The 18341-nt window shown below is 44.0% G+C and overlaps 1 protein-coding gene across 2 annotated transcripts; it reads right to left on the minus strand.

Annotated features, from left to right (window-relative positions):
* Window positions 1-1837: 1837 nt before the first annotated feature.
* ZNF2 (zinc finger protein 2) lies at window positions 1838-17226 on the minus strand. Of its 2 annotated transcripts, XM_045978713.1 has the most exons (6): window positions 17170-17207; window positions 14069-14293; window positions 7451-7522; window positions 7071-7197; window positions 4441-4554; window positions 1838-3925 (listed from the first exon to the last, which is right to left on the minus strand). In XM_045978713.1, the coding sequence occupies exons 3-6, from the start codon at window positions 7481-7483 to the stop codon at window positions 2919-2921; spliced, it is 1281 nt and encodes a 426-aa protein (XP_045834669.1). In that variant the 5' UTR covers window positions 7484-7522; window positions 14069-14293; window positions 17170-17207; the 3' UTR covers window positions 1838-2918. The 2 variants fall into 2 exon arrangements, with proteins under 2 accessions (XP_045834669.1, XP_045834670.1); XM_045978714.1 differs by lacking the exon at window positions 14069-14293 and having other exon boundaries at window positions 17170-17226.
* Between the last annotated feature and the right edge of the window lie 1115 nt (window positions 17227-18341).

An 18341-nucleotide genomic window follows, 5' to 3' on the forward strand; every position in this document is an offset into this window, starting at 1 on the left:
TTTGCCCTCTTGGAAGATATCAGTTAAAAGGGAAAATGGTCCTTCCCTCAGAATTTTTAGTAGGAGGTAGAACAGCACTTCACATTTTTAAAAATGCTCTGCAGATCACCAAATTTAAAAAAGGGACAAAGGGAATGTCCCCATTGTTTCACTTATCACCATACTCAGAATTCCATTAGTGTTCTGAATTTGTTCTAGTCTCATCTTGCTGACAATGGCAGAATATCTTGGGGGAAATGCTCGATCGTCAGTTTATTTTTAACAAGGGAATAAATTAAAGATTCAGAACTCTCAGATATAGTCCAGTCAAAAGTCTGTCAATAGTCCCTTTTATTTTCTACTTGACATTATTAAATAATACCAGATATTATCCACTCGGATAGATTCTGCACTCTCTGCAGTGTTTTTCTTCAAGTTGCTTCAAGAGTCCACATGAGAAAAAAGTCTTCCCCGTCACTCGTCTGCTTTAAGAAAGATGGGTAAATAGGGTTGTTAGTAGACTCGGGGGTAAGGGGTGTCTGTTTGGCAATCCATCTTCTTGAATCTGACTTTACCTCTCAGGAGAAATGCATCTTGGTCCACATGGGATTCATGCAGTTGAGCTAAATTCTAGACAGCCTTTCAGAATCAAGTCCTCTTCCCGGCTTCACCTCCAGCAACTGGAAGGGAATGCAGATGCCTAGGGTCAAAGCTGCCTAATCCCTGACCTTTAATAAAATAAAAACAAAGAGCTGGGCCCAGGGCATAGAAGAGTTTTGGGAGTCAGAACTTAAAGTTCAGTGATGTGGAATCACATCAAGGCAGACCTTAAATATTCAGAGAAGCTGGGGTGCCCGGGTGGTTCAGTGGCTTAAGCCTCTGCCTTTGAGTCAGGTCATGATCCCAGGGTCCTGAGATGGAGCGTCAGTGTTGAGCTCTCTGCTCAGCAGGGAGCCTCCGCCCCCCCGCCCCCCCCCCCCGCAAACCCTCTGCCTGCCTCTCTGCCTACTTGTGATCTCTGTCTGTCAAATAAAAAAAAAATATATTCAGAGAAGCTTTCATTAAACAGAGAGCTATTTTAGGTCTCAAGTAAGGCAATGATGAGCAGGAAAGGGTCATTTAGAAAGACTGGTCTAAGCGTAATGTGCAAAATGTCAGTAATGTGCAAAATGTAATTCATGACAGACGCTTTTGATGTTAACCAAATATTGAGGTGCTTGTTTACTTTTCTGGCCTCTGGAGCTAGGTTCTGGTTTATGAGATGTGGACACAAGTGACGGTCCTTAGAAATAACCTAAAATATCTTCCAGCTTTCTCTTCGTGATACCCTTAGAGGCAACATGTTGTGAACGATGAGGATGGAGTAAGACAGACCGACTCACATCAGATTTTATGTGAGATGTGAATTTTCAGTTGGGGGGTTACTTATTATGGCACCAAAGCTTAGCATACGGGGGCGCCTGGATGGCTCAGTGGGTTAAAGCCTCTGCCTTCAGCTCAGGTCATGATCCCAGGGTCCTGGGATCAGGCCCCACATCGGGCTCTCTGCTCCGCCGGGAGCCTGCTTCCTCCTCTCTCTCTGCCTGCCTCTCTGCCTAGTTGTGATTTCTCTCTGTCAAATCAATAAAATATTAAAAAAAAAAAGAGAGAAATCTTAGCATACCCCTGTTCAGTAAGGAAGAGTGAAGGGATGCCTGGGTGGCTCAGTCGGTTAAGCCCCTGCCTTCGGCTTTGGGTCATGATCCCAGTGTCCTAGGATCAAGTCCTGCATCTGGCCCCTTGCTCAGTGGAGAGCCTGGTTCTCTCTCTACCTCTGCCTGCCACTCTGCCTGCTTGTGCGTGTGCTCTCTCTCTCTGACAAATAAATAAATAAACTCTTTTAATAAAAAAAAATAAGGAAGAGGGAAGAATTCAATGACTACCACAGTAATGAGAGACTGAGAGGATAAAGGTGCAGCCTAGACTGAAAATTCAGAGAAAGTATGTACATTCAACAGATGTTTTAAATAGAGAGAACTTGGTAAATAGAAAAATCATTAATTCAGATAAATATTTATTGAGCACCTATTATGTGCAAGGCACTATGTGAGATGCAAAGACACCTAAGTCACGCCTCCAAGTGCTTATAATCTAGTTGAGGAGATGATACCTGTACATAAATTATTAAACAAACCATATAGCATAATGGTCAAGAGAAGAGACTTTGAAGGTAGACTTGGATTCAAGGATTAGCTTCACCTTTTACGAGCTATGTCACTTTGGGCAAATTATTTAATACCTCTAAACTTTAGTCTGCTCATCTGTAAAATGAAGATAGTAACAGTACCTACTTCTACTTCACAGGGTTGGTGAGAGGACCAAACAGTCTGCTCTTTGCCAAACTCTCCATTGAGTGCTTACCCCATAATAAGCGCTCAGTAAGTGCTAGCCAGTAGTAGTAGTAGTAGTAGTAGTAGTAGTAGTAGTAGTAGTAGTAGTACTAGAAAGGAACCTAGAAGTTGGGACACAAAGAACAAGGCCAGGGCCCAAAAAAGCTCCCAGGGAAAGGGATGCAGCTATAAAAAGAAGTGTTCTGGAAACGACAGTGCTGCTCCAACTTCGCCTTCCCTCCTGCTCGGGCCTCCGGTTATTAAAGTGCAGTGATACTTGGGGCCTCAAACAAGAGACATGTCTGACGATCACCTCCTAACATTTATGTGTTGTCTAACAAACTTCCGCAAAGTGTCGACCCTTTAGAGTCACATCCTAACTTCTGGCATCGCACAGTCAGCTCTAGAACACGGTAAGTAGAGAATGTTTATTCACACTGTGGTAGCAGAGGTGGAAAAGGAGAGGAGTAGCCAGACTAGGTAGAATGCTCAAAGGATGGGTTTGCTTACGATGGGGAAGACCTAGCTTGAGTTTCTATGGAGGTTCTTTGACTAAAGCTTTCCCCCAACTCAGTCTATTCCTTGTTTGGCGTAACGCCGTTGGTGTTGAATAACGGATGATTTAGAACTGAACACCTTCCCACACACGCTGCATTCAAAGGGTTTCTCTCCTGTATGCACTCGCTGATGTCGTGTGAGCCGGCATCTCTGGCTAAAGGCTTTCCCGCATTCGGTGCACTCATATGGCTTGTCTCCGGTGTGGATCTTCTGATGCTGTGTAAGGGAGGAACGGTCAAAGAAAGCTTTCCCGCACTCACTGCACTGGTAGTGAGGCTCTCCAGTGTGAGCCTTCTGATGTCTGTTCAGTGATGACACGCCGTAGAAGGCTTTCCCACACTCATTACATTCGTAAGGCTTCCTGCCCGTGTGGATGAGCTGATGTCGAGTGAGAATACTTTTCTGGCTGAAGGCTTTCCCACACTGATTACATTCATAAGGGCTTTCTCCCGTGTGGATTCTCTGGTGTCGAGTAAGGGATGAGCGGTCGAAGAAGGCTTTTCCACACTCACTGCATTTAAAGGGCTTCTCTCCAGTATGAATTCGCTGATGGACAGTTAGGGATGACCGGTCGAAAAAGGCCTTCCCACACGCATTGCATTCATAGGGGCTCTCCCCGGTGTGAGACATCAGATGTCTACTGAGACTGCTCCTGTGACTGAAGGCCTTCCCACACTCGTGACAGTCATAGGGCTTCTCTCCAGTGTGAGTCCTCTGGTGGCGGGTAAGGGATGAGTGGTCAAAAAAGGTCTTCCCACAGTGGCTGCATTCCTGGTCTCTCTCTTTGGTGAGGATTTTCTTGAGAGGGGTAGACCCTGGCTGCAAGCTTTCCTTCTGGAAAAGGGACCTCTTGCAGGTCTGGATGGCAGGCCTCTCCTTCCCTGCTTCCGACTCACCCACCAGTGCATGAGCTTTGAATTTAGGACACATGGGAACTTCTCCTCGAAGCTTTCCCCTCCCCGTTCCTTCTGATTCTTCTCCTTCTGAAGGATCGTGAATCTTGGGCTTAGTCTCCCCGTCTGGAACAGACAGAAAACACAGATGCAGTTTCTCTCCTGGGCTAGGAAATACTACAGTATGACAGCAGAAAGACGAGATGCTACAATAAATCTGAACAGTAGTGTACAGGGACTGCCCCACTGGCTCCCATAGACAGTTGTTTGTGTTGGGAAAAGACTGAGACTTGAAAAGAGAACAGAACTGACAGTGGACAGCTCAGAAGAGAGAGAAGACTTTCCACTGGGAGCGTGGCCAGGATAATTGGGAGAGTAGGCTAAGTGGTGTGTGGGGCAGTGGGCAACAGGTGTGTATGGGCAACATGACAGATCTGAGAGAATAATAACATTTGGTGGATAAAGAGGAGTAACACTTTCACGTGTGGAGAAAAAAAACGAAAGCTGGTGGGTGACAGAGAATAAATACTAAAGCAGAAGATGTGAATGTGAGAATAATGTGGTACCCAAGCCTCCTTCCCACACACCCAAATAATAGCCACAAAAGAAAAGTCGGCCCTGCCCTGCTCATACACAGTTACCTAGAGAGACGTTTTCTGGACATTCTCTCTCCTCAGATCCGTGAAGATCAACTACCCAAGGCTCATCCCCTCTCTTCAACTGAAAAATGACGTCAGGTTGAGGAACTGGAAGTCCTGCTCAGGGAGAAAGAAACAAGCCAGGTATGTGATGAAAATACGCAACTATTCCGAAGCTTAAACCCAATCTCTCACTCTTTCTGAGAGAAAACGGAAAGCCAGAGGGCCCACGCCAGGAACGCAGAGTACAAAGTAAGGCAAAAGGATGTGGAAAGCTCACGATGGAGGTCAAGACTGAGGTTCTACAAAGGAACAAGTAGCACTTGGTCAAAAAGTTGATAAAATCCATTTGAACTAATGTGTTTATTCTCCCCACTGAAATGAATGGGATGCCGTAGCTTTAGCACTGGTACGATGGTGGGAGAGAGTCCTTGGCTCAGGAAAGATAAGAATGAAAACAGATCATCTTGAGTAAAAAAAAAACCATGTAATTTTGTTGATTGGTTTACCCTTTAGTATTAAGCTTTTATTTACACAAATGGGTCATGTTCATCATAGGAAAATTAGAGGTAAGTAGAAATAAAAAGAAAAATCACCTTTTGTACTTTGTATTCATTTTTCCTTTCTTTCTATTCATTTTGAAACTGAAAGATACCTATAGATACATTCTGTTAAAAACTGGGTTATGAAATAATGCTAATTTGTAATTTTTTTTCACATAATAAACTTAAAGTATTACTTTACTTCGACTAGCACAGATCTACATCACCACTTTAATGGCTACATGATGTTAGTTGTATGGGATAATCTAATTTACTTAATCTCCTGCTGACAGACATTCAGACTGTTTTTACTGTTTTGCTATTAACAAACAATGATGTGACGAACATTTTTGTACACCCCGGGGCTGCTGATCCTATTATTTGCTTGGGATGAATTTCTACAAGTGAATCTATCCGTTTTTGGTCATTGAAAGAAATAGAATCCATCCTAGAAGCAGTCTTGAAATCTAAACTTCCCTTGCATTGGGGGTCCCCAACTTGTGAAAGAGAAACACCTTCTTATTGAGCCCAAGGATCACCTATCTGGTTAAATGCTGATCACCCGCTGACACATGGGCCACATCCATCGCCTCCCTTTGGCTTCCTGTTTCTGATCTTAGGAATTCTATTTTCCCCAATACTTCATCCCACCCAAGTCTGTGACAAAGGCTCAGCAGTCTCCCTTAGTGCTCCCTGAACATTCTATCCTGTCTATCCTGTTTTTCCCATTTGGCTTACTTAAATTCTTGACCGGCCTCATAGAAAATCTGCAGCGTGACTCCTCTGACGGCCACCTGCTGCTTGTTTTACGCTTGTTTCTGAATCTGCACACTCTCTCAGTCTCTTATTCTGGAAGCTCCTGAGAGGTTGGCATTATGTACAGGAGCCCAACCTTTACTTCTCATGAATATCTCAAACCAACATTCTTTTTCTTTTTCCTTTTCTTCTTCGTTTTTTAAAGTAAGTTCTACACCCAGTGTGGGGCTTAAACGCACAACCCCGAGATCAAGAGTTGCATGCTCTACAGACTGAGCCAGCCGGGGGCCTCCACAGCAGTCATTCTTTTTTTTAAAAGATTTTATTTACTTATTTCACAGACAGAGATCACAAGTAGACAGAGAGGCAGGCAGAGAGAGAGGGGGAAGCAGGCTCCCTGCTGAGCAGAGAGCCCAATGCGGGACTCGATCCCAAGACCCCGAGATCATGACCTGAGCCGAAGGCAGCGGCTTAACCCACTGAGCCACCCAGGCGCCCCCACAGCAGTCATTCTTAATCTTCCTTTTGTCACACAAGTCTCTGTAACTGCAAAGTGCCTTCTGTGGGCCTCTCTCTAAGGCTGCACTTAAGATAAATATTCAAAATCAAACACACTTCTAGTGACTTACTCTGAGGCACACACTTGTATTTCTACACCCCTGCCTGCCCTCTTTTTAAAGGAAAACACTTGGGGCACTTGGGTGGTTCAGTCGGTTAAGCAACTGCCTTCAATTCAGGTCATGATCCCAGGGGCCTGAGATTGAGCCCTCTGCTCAGTGGGGAGCCTGCTTCTCCGTCTCCCTCTACCTGCTATTCCCCCTCCTTATACTCTTTCTCTCACTCTCTCTGTGAAATAAATAAATAAAATCTTAAAAAAAAAAAAAAAAGCAAAACACTTCTTCCTTCCCTCCTCTGCTTCTCTGAGGAGAAATTTTCTCTCAACAAGATGGCATCCTTAGTCCTCTGGATGGAGCTGAGTAAGTTACCTGACTGATGAGCTGGGGGAGGAACTCGCCATATGTAACAACTCAGCTTCTTCTGTTAGTCCCCTCCCCCCCTGGAGAGTGGGTCCTCTATACTGTAGGGACAGGTTGCTGAACAAGGGAGGCTGGGGTTGTGCAACCTGCCCATGGCTCAGGAAGCCAATCTGTCCAATCTTGGGGGTCAGGATGAAGAAGTCCACTGTCACTGTACCCCTAAGCCATACCTTCTACTCCTCTATCTTGTCTCTCTGTGCTTCCGAACTCAGGTGGGAGAAGAGGTATCATTTATTGGCCCCTCAACCCCCCATTAACACAGTACCAAGTCTAACTTCTTATGGGAAGCTCTCCTTACCTAATGAGACAATACTCTTATAGTTTTCCAGCATCACCTCCTTGTAGAGGTCCCTCTGAATAGGGACTAGATGTCTCCACTCCTCATCTGTGAAAATCACCGCCACATCCTCGAACGTCACTGATTCCTGGAAACACAATCACATTGCCCCTTACTTATAACCCTTCTCTTTATATGGACCAGACGAAACAGTCATAAAGATGATAGCCCTGAGGTTGTGGAAGGAGGGCAAGCAAAATTGTTCTGATGAAGCAGGGCTTTGAAGCACTTTGGAGAAAGTGGCATAATTCCCTGAGGCAGGAAGCTCCCGGATAAAGAGAGAAAAGTGGTTACAATCTGGAGACTAATCGAGTATTCCAGACACACAAAGTTCACCTCACCTGGCATCTGGCAGTCGGAGACACAGCAGCCATTCCCTCCTATGTGCTCTCCTTGTAGAAAAGGGCAGAGTCCTAATGAGGAAAAGGTACGGGATGAGAAAGATGGTATGAGAAAGACAAGTCTTGGTTTGTAGTTTTCTGACCCATAAAGCAAGAAATCTCCAAATACCAGTGAGTTATATGCCCATTCTCTTTCTTGATACCCTACAAACAGGGAAGACAAAGCAAAGCCAGGCTAGGAGCAACCCCACCCTGAACCAGAGTTGGAGCGAAAGGCCACGGATAGTGCTATTCAGGACACAAGGAGGTGCTGGTTTGACCATGATCCCAGAGGAAAAGTTCTGTTCCTGAGAATCAAGAACATATGAAGCTTATACTATATTTATAAGTTCACATTCAATATTGCCCTGACGGTTACCAGATAAGAAGTCTAAGAAATTTTATAAATGATTGTATGGAAAGACATGTCCGGTAAATACCCACAGCCTCGTTAAGGGAAAAATACCCCATTTGTAACCCTGTGCTAAAGGAGCCATGTTGGGCAGCCACATCTTGTTCCACACGACACTGTCTCTCCCTCCTGGAGCCACACTGACGTAGGCCTCAGGTAGTGGACTGCGATGTGGTCTAGCTTGGAAAGGGGAACACGAGCTAAGAAATGTCAGCACAACAGGTGAGCGATGAGCTGAAAGGGTGTCAGGAGGGAAGGAAGTAGCCATGAGGATCAGGGGAGCCAAAGCTACCCGGAAGCAGATCCCATGAGTGTGTGGGAGGCATGACCCGGGAAGACTAGACATAGGCTTGGGGAAGAAGAGCCTGGTCACCGTAGTGGTGAAACACTGGAGCAAAGACTTAAGAGTTTTTTACTGGCGTGAAGTCCCTCAATGCATGCAGACCATCCCTGGCTCCAATTCGCATTTAGACCAGCCTTATTTATTCTGGGATTGCTGTAACCCTCTTAGGCTTGGTGTGAATCCTATCCCTAACCCTTTCCTTGAGTTAGCTGAGTAGGTCTCAGTTTCCCACAGTCAAGAGTCCAAGTCAATACAGTTAAGTCAAGCATTTCTGGAAAGCATGAGTGGGACGGGAAGTGCGGTCCGAGGAAGGACGAGGCAAACACAAAAACCAAACAGAAAAACTTTAGGACACTGTCCTTGGCCTCTAAAAGCTTATAGCTTAGAATATAGGACAAACAAGTAGCCCAAATAATGTGTCACTACAGGATGGATCCGTAGTATAAAGAGATACCCACAACAAACTCTCAGAGCCCAGCAGAGGCTTGCCTCATCCAGATAGGAGGCTGTGAGTTCCTTGGCAGAAATGGGACGTAAGGCTTGATTTGGGGGAGGAGGTAGAACATTCTAGGTAGGAAAAGTATGAAGTTTTCAAAAATAAGGAGGTGTGTCTTTATATGGAAAAGATGAACAACTGGAACTAGTTTAGAATGGCAGAGGTCTAGGCTGTGAGCAGTGCAGTGGGGAAGTAGACAGAGACCAGCCAGATCAAGGACAGCTTTGTATGGTCCCATACATGGAAGAGGGATCACAGGCATGGAGATCACTGAAGAATTTCAACATGGAAGTATTATCAGATTTGTGTTTTAGAAAGATGAATGCAAGTTGTATAAAGAGCCTTGGAATAGGGGCGCCTGGGTGGCTCAGTGGGTTAAAGCCTCTGCCTTCGGCTCAGGTCATGGTCTCAGGGTCCTGGGATCGAGCCCCACATCGGGCTCTCTGCTCAGCAGGGAGCCTGCTTCCTCCTCTCTCTCTCTACCTGCCTCTCTGCCTACTTGTGATCTCTGTCTGTCAAATAAATAAATAAAATCTTTAAAAAAAAAAAAAGAGTCTTGGAATACACATACTCTTTGGCTCAGCAAATCTTTCCTAGGAGTTTGTCCTAAGGAAGTAAGTGAGAATATCTTTAGTCATATTAATACTAACCTTTATGGAGTACTACATGTGGTAACTTTTTAAGCACTTTACACATAGTATCTCATTTAATCCCTATAGTAAAGGAAAAATTTGAAATATCCTAAGTTTCTAAAATAGGAGATATGACTAAATCCATAATATCCATACACTGTAATACCATTTAATATATTAATAATAACTAGCATTTATTGAGTATTTGCAACTTACCAGGCACTGTGTTAGTATTTGTTACTTACCAGGCACTTTTTAAAAAATATATTTTATTTATTTATGACAGAGAGAGATAGCGAGAGAGAGAGAATACAAGCACAGGGGAGCCGGAGAGGAAGAAGCAGACTCCCCGTTGAGCAGGGAGCCCAATATGGGGCTTAATCCCAGGATGCTGGAATCATGACCTGAGCCAAAGGCAGACTCTTTCTCAGGATAACTTAATTCCATATTCATAAATGGATAAGGTAGGTACTATTTAATTAATTTATTTTTAAAGATTTTATTTTATTTGAGGGAGAGAGTGACAGAGAGAGAGCACAGCTGGCGGAGAAGCAGAGAGAGAGAGAGAGAGAGAAGCAGACTCCGCGCTGAGCAGGGAGCCTGATGTGGGGCTTGATCTCAGGACCCTGGGATCATGACTTGAGCTGAAGGCAGACACTTAACTGAATGAGCCCCCCAGGCCCCCCAGATAGGTACTATCTTACAGATTAGGAAAGTTAGGGTTAAAAGAAGCTGAGGGAGAATTTGAACCCAGGTCTGTCCATCAGTTTTTAACTTCAATGCTTTAATACGATTTTTATTTTCACGAAAAAACAGTCACACAGATAACAGACCAATAGACTAGAATAAAAAAATCCCCCAACATATCCAAACATGTAGGGAAACTTGATAAACAACTGAGCTGGCATTATGAATCACAGAGGAAAAGATCACTAGTGATAAACTGCAAACAACTTAAATGTTCATCAGAAGGACCAATTGTTATTTTATGTGTGAATTTATGTGTATCGGAATATTATACATTAAGATGAATGAAGTAGAGCTTTGTGTTAATAATAAATCACAAAAATGTAATTACTGAGCAAAAAATAAAGTTTTAGAATTACTGTGTAACATCTATATAAAATTTAAAAACAAGGCACCTAGATGGCTCAATCTGTTAAGCCTCTGACTCTTGATTTTGGATCAGGTCATGAGCTTAGGGCCATGAACTCAGGGTCATGAGGTTGAGCCCTGCATCAGACTACACACTCATTGGGGAGTCTGCTTGAGGTTCTCTCTTTTCCTCTGCCCCTCCTTACCAAGCTCATGCCTTTTCTCTCTCTCTGAAATAAACGTATCTTAAAAACAACAACAACAACAAAAAACAACTCAAAAACAGGTAAGTAATATCTATAAAAATCTGTATGGGACAATAAGTACCAAATTATGAGTTATCTCTGGGAAGGGAGGGATATGGAATTGGGACAGATAACCAGGAAAGTTCAACTTTGTGATGTTTTGTTAAAAAATATTTTTAAACAAATTTACAAATATTAAGTGAAGAATGCACACTTAAGACTATTTACTTGTGTCTGTGCATATGTATAGAAAAAGGACTGAAAGAATATACACTAAAATGTAAGTGAAATTTGAGCGGTGGCATTTCAAGTGGTTTTGTTCTATTTCTTGTAATTCTTTATGCCCTTTTTGTTTTTATGAGTATGTATTTACTTTGGTGTACAGGAAAAAAAAAAAAACAGGAAGGAATGTGGGTATATAGAAAAGTTAAAGCAAACCCAAGATAGCTATTCTCAGAAAATTCCTTTTGCGAGGTTGGTCCTTGGCTGGGGTCTGGGAACTTAGATTTGGGGAGGGTTCCCTAAGAAAGAAGGGTGGCTCATTATGCCAAACTATTTGAGCAAACGACATGGTTTATGCTGAACACTTGCTCTCCTGCCAGAGGGTCTGGAATTTTGGTATGTGTTAGGCAGAGGGTGCCTACCTGACCTGCTCTCAATAAAAAAACACTTGGGCTCTGGGTCTCTAATGAGTCTTTGTGAGCTGGAACATCACACACACATTGTTGCATTTTTATTGCTCGAGGGGATGTGTTTGGTGTGACTCCTCATGGTGGGGAGACAGCACAAGAAAGCCTGTATTTGGGTTTCTCCAGACTATGCCTGTCTCATCCCTGATTGACCTAGCTGTACATCCTTGTCTTTGCCATGAGTGCAAGTATAGGCTGAGCCCCATGTCCTTCCAGCAAATCCCTGAATGGGGGGTGATCTTAGGGACCTCTGACACAGGCAGCCATGCCATGCTGGGTAGCTGTAGCAGAATGGGACTAGAGGAGGGCAAGAATGGAGGTGAGGAGACCAGTGAGGAATCTCATAATAAGGAAAAATGATGAAAAGCTGAATGAAAGTAGTGACAGCAGAAATGGACAAAAGTGGAACTTCTGTCAAGACATGAAGAACAGGGATGTCTGGGTGGCTTAGTGGGTTAAGTATCTGCCTTCAGCTCAGATCATGATCCCAGGGTCCTGAGATCGAGTCCTGCATAGGGTTCTTTGCTCATCGGGGAGCCGCTTCTTCCTCTGTCTGCAGCTCCCCCTGCTTGTGCTCTCTCTCTCTGACAAACAAATAAAAAAAATCTTAAAAAAAAAAATGAAGAACAGAGAACAGACTGACTGCCAGTGGAGGCTGAGGGTGACGGGAGAAGCAAAAATGACCCCCAGGTCACTGATCTGAACAACGGTGTGCACAGTGGTACCATTCATGGAGATGAGCAACAGAGGAGGGAAAGCTACTGGGTACAGTTTGGAGTATTTAAGAGTTTGAGCTGTTGCCACATCTTTGGAGATGAGCAACAGAGGAGGGAAAGCTACTGGGTACAGTTTGGAGTATTTAAGAGTTTGAGCTGTTGCCACATCTTTGGATAAGAAAAATCAGGTGACTCTGGCTTCCATTGGCCAGGTTATAAAAATTATTATTGCTGAATGAAATAGTTTGAATTTTGAAAGAGCATGAGTTCCATACTCAAAATGAGAAAAAAAATGTATTTTAAAAATGGTTGTAATACAAACAGGGCAATGTTTACACCTTTAGTGATACAAATAAGTACTTTTTTTCCCCTATTAATCATATGACTATTCACAAAGTATAGATGTATCGTTTGGATATATACTTGTGTCCACTCACATAAGCATGAGAAAAGAAATCAAGGGAATGTGGATAAACCAAGGGATCCCAGAATCAGGAACGTCAAACCCTAAACAGACTAATCAGTACTGGGGAGAGGAAGAAAGAGTATGAGCTCGTCTAAAGAGGCAAAGTAACCATGCAGACTTAATCCTTCCTCCCTAAGGAGATGAGCCCACTACCTCGTCTTATTAATTAGGAGATACTAATAAGGTACAGTTAAGTTTTCAAAAAGACCAGACCAATATATATTTACTAGACAATGGGTTATTGAGCACTGGCCAAGCAAAACTTTCAAAGGTTATTACCTTGAGGGTGAACACCAGTTTGCAAAAATGTTTAAACTTATGCAAAAGGTGGGGTGCCTGGGTGGTTCAGTGGGTTGAGCCTCTGCCTTTGGCTCAGGTCATGATCTTCAGGTCCTGGGATCGAGCCCCACATCAGGCTCTCTGCTCAGTGGGGAGCCTGTTTCCCCCCTCTCTCTCTGCCTGCCTCTCTGCCTACTTGTGATCTCTCTCTGTCAAATAATAAAATCTTAAAAAAAAAACCTATGCAAAAGGTAAAAACTTAAAAAAAAACTTATTGGAAAAACATGTTTAGTGTAACTACAATTTTTTTTTTTTTACCTGAGAGATTGGGATTTGAATCTTGTTAGGAGGAGGCAGAGTGATATATACACAAATGGAAACAGCTAAGACATCATCAGGAGCCTGCAAGCTGTGTTAAGACAGTAATCCTTCCCTTGCTTGTCAAGATTCCTCCATTCCCAGCAGGGTTTTAAAATATTACTCTTGGGCCCTCGTAAGAAGTACAAATTAGTATTTTGAGATATAGGAGAGACTGCCAGAAATAAAATTCCAGCTCTGCTTACTACCTGTATGACCTTAGGCAAATTTCTCAACCTCTGTCTCAGTTCACCTGTCTGTAAAATTAGAATAATGAAAGTTCCTACCTCAGAGCTATTGTGATACGTAAGTAGAATACATATAAAGCATGTAAAATAATGGGCTGCGTGTTAGCATTAGCTACGGGTTATAATCTTAGGAAGGTAGAAATAATGAAAACATTAATTACAATGTGTTGTTGCTGTTTTAGAATAGGTTTAAGTGTAAGTGTAGGAATCACTTTGGAATCAAAGTATTTGAATATGTTGTTGAAAGCATTTGAGCTTTTCGAACAAATCAGCTGAACTACATCTGAGATTGTAGTTGAAACTGCTCAATGTTTAAATCCTTTTTTTTTTTTAAGATTTTATTTATTTATTTGACAGACAGAGATCACAAGTAGGCAGAGAAGCAGGCAGAGAGAGAGAGAGAGAAGGAAGCAGGCTCCCTGCCGAGCAGAAAGCCAGATGCGGGGCTCGATCCCAAGACCCTGGGATCATGACCCGAGCCGAAGGCAGAGGCTTTAACCCACTGAGCCACCCAGGCGCCCCCTCTCAATGTTTAAATCCTTAAAGACAATTTTCAGTTTTGTTTATTGGATTATGACTTCATAAAATGAGCACTGAACACCTTACAAATAAATGGTGGTGGGCATTAAAAGCTTCTCAGCCATTCAGTAACCAGCCAATACTCCCAAGGTGCTCATTATTTCTTGGATCCCTGCCAGGCTGACTTCCCTCCCCTGACAGTCGCTTCAGTAGCCTCTCAGAGATACTCAGGGCTCCCCAAGTCCACCAAATCCACATGGAGTCACTTGTGTTTTCTCTTGTCCTACTCCTGGTCCTCAGAGTATTTCTAGAGAAAAAAAAAATTCTTTGAATTCTTATTCTAGATCTTCAAATGAGCCCTTGCCTAGAAAGCTTTTCCTGTTCACATCCTTGCCCTGCAGCTACTCCAAACCTCCACAGCTACCATTCGATTTTGGAAGAATGCTCACAAGAGTTCCAAAGTCTGTGTGGTAAAAAGCATTCCACAGGCACATATTTATTAACGATGAAGACTTGGGCAAATTACTTAAGCTAAAAGTTGACCTCCAGTTGTTTACTATCTACCTCACAGAGTAGTTATAAATAGTAAACAAGACAGTTAATGTAGCGTTTATCTTAGTCTGTTCAATAAATTAAAATTGCTTTCCTTTTGACTGCCCAATACCAACCCATTCATCCACTCATTCATCCTGCGAGTCAATAAATACGTCCAAGGACCTGCTATGTGCGTGTTAGCATGGGGTGTGAGGACGAAACAGAAATGTCTCTGTCTCTGGGTCTTTCCCTGAATGTCCTCTGTGTCCTACCTCCTTTTCCACGTTACCCGGTCTTGCTTTCTCCACCATCTCCCAGCTCACCAGTAACTTCTTTCCCATATCTTCAAATGGATACAACGCTCATCTCTCTGAAACCTTCTTCACTGAATCCCATGTCCTCTCTTTAGCAAAAGGGTTCTCATTTGGGTTCTCCTTTCATGATCAAAGTTCTTTTTCTTTAGATTTTATTTATTTGACAGACAGAGATCACAAGTAGGCAGAGAGACAAGCAGAGGGAGAGGAGGAAGCAGGGTCCCTGCTGAGCAGAGAGCCCGATATGGGGCTTGATCCCAGGACCCTGGGATCATGATCTGAGCCGAAGGCAGAGGCTTTAACCCACTGAGTCACCCAGGCGCCCCATGATCAAAGTTCTTGGTAACACATACCTATCAATTCCATCTCCTCTTTTTGAATCTCTTTTTCTGTTCTTGTCACCCCTCACCACCTGAAACTGTACACTTAAAAATCACCAATGCGCCTCTAATTACGATAGTCCTTTTCTCCTTTATTTCTCTGCAGCTTTTGATTATTCTGACAAGTTCCTGCTTCTTTTCCCCAGTCTTGCCCTGGAAACTTGGCTGCTGCCCAACAACATTGTCTTTGTACAATGTTCCTGCTATCCCTCAGAAAGTCCATCCACCTGGCCCGCCATTTTCCACCTCTACAGAGATGGTTTCCAGTCTAGTCCCAATGCCTCTTCCAAACTCAGCTGGCATTTCCAAGTGATTACAAATTTTGATTCAGGCATTCTGCAGCACCTTAAGACATCTTTCCCTATGCAACTCCCCAATTAATCCCTCTCCCTAGTTTGACATTTCTGTCAGATGTTCTACTATTTTCCCAGATGCCCCCAATTCAGTTTTACCTTGCTCTCTTCCCTCCCAAATCTAGTCACCAGGTCCTTCTTCTTTTTTTTAAAAGATTTTATTTATTTATTTGACAGACAGAGATCACAAGCAGGCAGAGATGCGGGGCGGGGCGGGGGGGAGCAGGCTCCCCGCTGAGCAGAGAGCCCAACATGGGGCTCCATCTCAGGACCCTGGGATCATGACCCGAGCCGAAGGTAGAGGCTTTCCCAATGAGCCACCCAGGCGCCCCTAACCAGGTCCTTCTGACTCTTCTTCTGCATTGTCATTTTTATCCTTTCTTACCACTGACACCATTAATTTAGGTCTGTAACAACCCGCATCGGGATTACCTTGCATTCCCAACTGGCTCCCTGCCACTAGTCCCTTTCTCTCTCTAGTCCTGGATGTGACCTCTAGAATTACTGTCCCCAAATAGTTTTCTTCCTGACAGTCTTCAGATCAGAACTAGACAACCCACTTGCCCTGTGTTTTGTCCTGATCCTCTGTGTTCTCATGCCAGTGTACTTTTCTCCACCCTTGTCTCCCACTACTCCTTGACACTTCACTTCAGTTAAAATCAGCTCCCTCTCAAATCTGCCTAATGCTTTGCTACTTCTCCCGTTTTCCCCCCACCTCAAATCCTACCTCCTTCCCTGACTCATCATGGCCCCTAGCAACTGAAGAATGATATTAAAGCATTTGTTTTACCATTCATTCCTCTGAACTAAGATGGTGCATGATGTTGACAGCTGAAACAGACACATTAGGCATTAAGGTAGCTTTAATTATTGGTTTAATGGATAACCATATATGTCAAGCCAAGTGCTTGAAGGACTGCATCTCAGACTCAATTCGCAAATATCCTTTTTTAAAATCACAGATATCTCAGAGATGTAGTTACTTCTAGAATCAAACTTGTCAATAAGCTAAATAATAACCATCGGTTTCAACAATGGATTCCAACCAGCTTAAAGGTTAAACTGCCTTGGTTAAAAATTTTTTAAATGTTCAATGATGTAGTCTAAAACATGATGTATCTATCCTTAAATGAGGGCCTCGTACGGAGGGAGCTAACCGAAACAATCTGAAATGTTTTCTGAGAAAGACGGAGGGGCGGAGCCGGCGACTCCACAGATTTAGTGTTGATTCCACCCATATTTATTAAATATCTATTATGGCAAGGAGGACGAGAGGCGCGGAAGAAGGCTCCAAACTTCCAACCTGAAAGTTGGGATCTGGCATATAGTGGGTGTATGATGAAAGATCACTCCTGACAGTGCCCACACTCCACGGAATACACACACACACAGGAGGCGAGGGGCAACTTTCCGTCTGCACCTCTCCTAGCTGGGATACACACACACACACCTCTCTCTCTCTCTCTCTCTCTGCAGGCTGGCTCCGCCCGCGTCACCCCGTGGAACTCCCACAGCACCTCCCCCAAGTTCTCAGTGTCCCCTTCTCTCGGCCGCTGCGCTCACTCCACATCTCGAAGTCAAACACCCGCAGCCTGAGCTCACCTCCTGCACAGAGTGCTGGGGACCCAGGAAGACGGCGCCTCTTCAGGTCCGAAAAGCAATGCGCCTGCGTAAAGGCTCTGACGTCTGCGCTCGCAGTGTTAGGCCGCCTCACAGACTCCATTTCCCAGAAGTCTCAGCGGTCGGCGCGCTCCAATATGACGTATGAAATTTTGCGCAAGCGCACTCTTCTGGGAACGGGGCTGATGGCTCTAAAGCGAGTTGACTAGAGCGTTCCAGTTGTTGTAGCCAGGTGAGAGAAGACGTATGGGAGAATTATAAGACCCTGGAAGTACTGCCTACGTGTGTTGTCACGTCCCTCCAGTCCTCTGATGGGAGAGCCATCCGAAGGAAATGTGTCTGATCTTTGGGGCTGGTCCCTACTCTTGTTTTTCACCGACGGAAGACAGAGAACGAGTCTCCTGGCGCTTGGAAGAGGCTTTTTCCTGCTTCAGCTTCTCCGCTTTCCGACATGTTGTTCTGAAATTTGGGAGAAAGGCAGAATTTGGTTCTAGGACAAGGCTGGGCCTGAGGCAGGGTATGTGCACATTTTTGCGCCGAAAGAGGAAAGCCCACGATACACGTCTGTTTAACTGGGCAGCTGGCAGACTGCCGACAGTTTGAGCTCACACCAGCCTGCCTTCTTTGGTACTGCTAGAAGGGCCCTAGTTGGAGACATGTAGGGATTCTCATCGGTGGCTCCATGTCGGAATCACCTGAAGAGCTTTGGACACATTGGTACGTGGGGTCCACTCCAAGAAGAGAGAGTTTACAGTTGGTGAAACTACAGTTTACCAATATTGTTCCTATAATCTGATGTCTTCTGTTTTTTTTTTTTTTTTTCTCTCCATCTTCCAAGGCAATAGAATTTTAGCCAGGCACATGTTTAAAGGCACATTTCTCTGCAGCTAGATGTGGCCAAGTGTTCTTATAAATAGGATGTAAGTGGATGTGGTGTATGGCTCCTTAAGACAGCCTTCCTTACAGGACAGCTAGAGTCAAGAGTACAAAGGAATGAACTATTGATCCCCATGACAACAGAGATGGATCTCAAGGGCTTTATGCTGAGTGATAAAAGCCACTTTCAAAATGTTACGTACTAGGGGTGCCTGGGTGGCTCAGTGGGTTAAAGCCTCTGCCTTCACCTCAGGTCATGATCCTAGAGTCCTGGGATC

The sequence above is a fragment of the Meles meles genome, chromosome 15 (assembly GCF_922984935.1).
Source record: "Meles meles chromosome 15, mMelMel3.1 paternal haplotype, whole genome shotgun sequence".
Lineage (NCBI taxonomy): Eukaryota > Metazoa > Chordata > Mammalia > Carnivora > Mustelidae > Meles > Meles meles.

Coding starts and splice junctions, on each gene's coding strand:
- ZNF2 (XM_045978714.1), bottom strand. CDS start 7,483: ATGGCTGCTGTGTCTCCGACTGCCAGATGCCAG. Junction 7,198..7,450: donor CTCCGACTGCCAGATGCCAG/GTGAGGTGAACT, acceptor TTGTGTTTCCAG/GAATCAGTGACGTTCGAGGA. Junction 3,926..4,440: donor TCCAGAAAACGTCTCTCTAG/GTAACTGTGTAT, acceptor TGTCTGTTCCAG/ACGGGGAGACTAAGCCCAAG.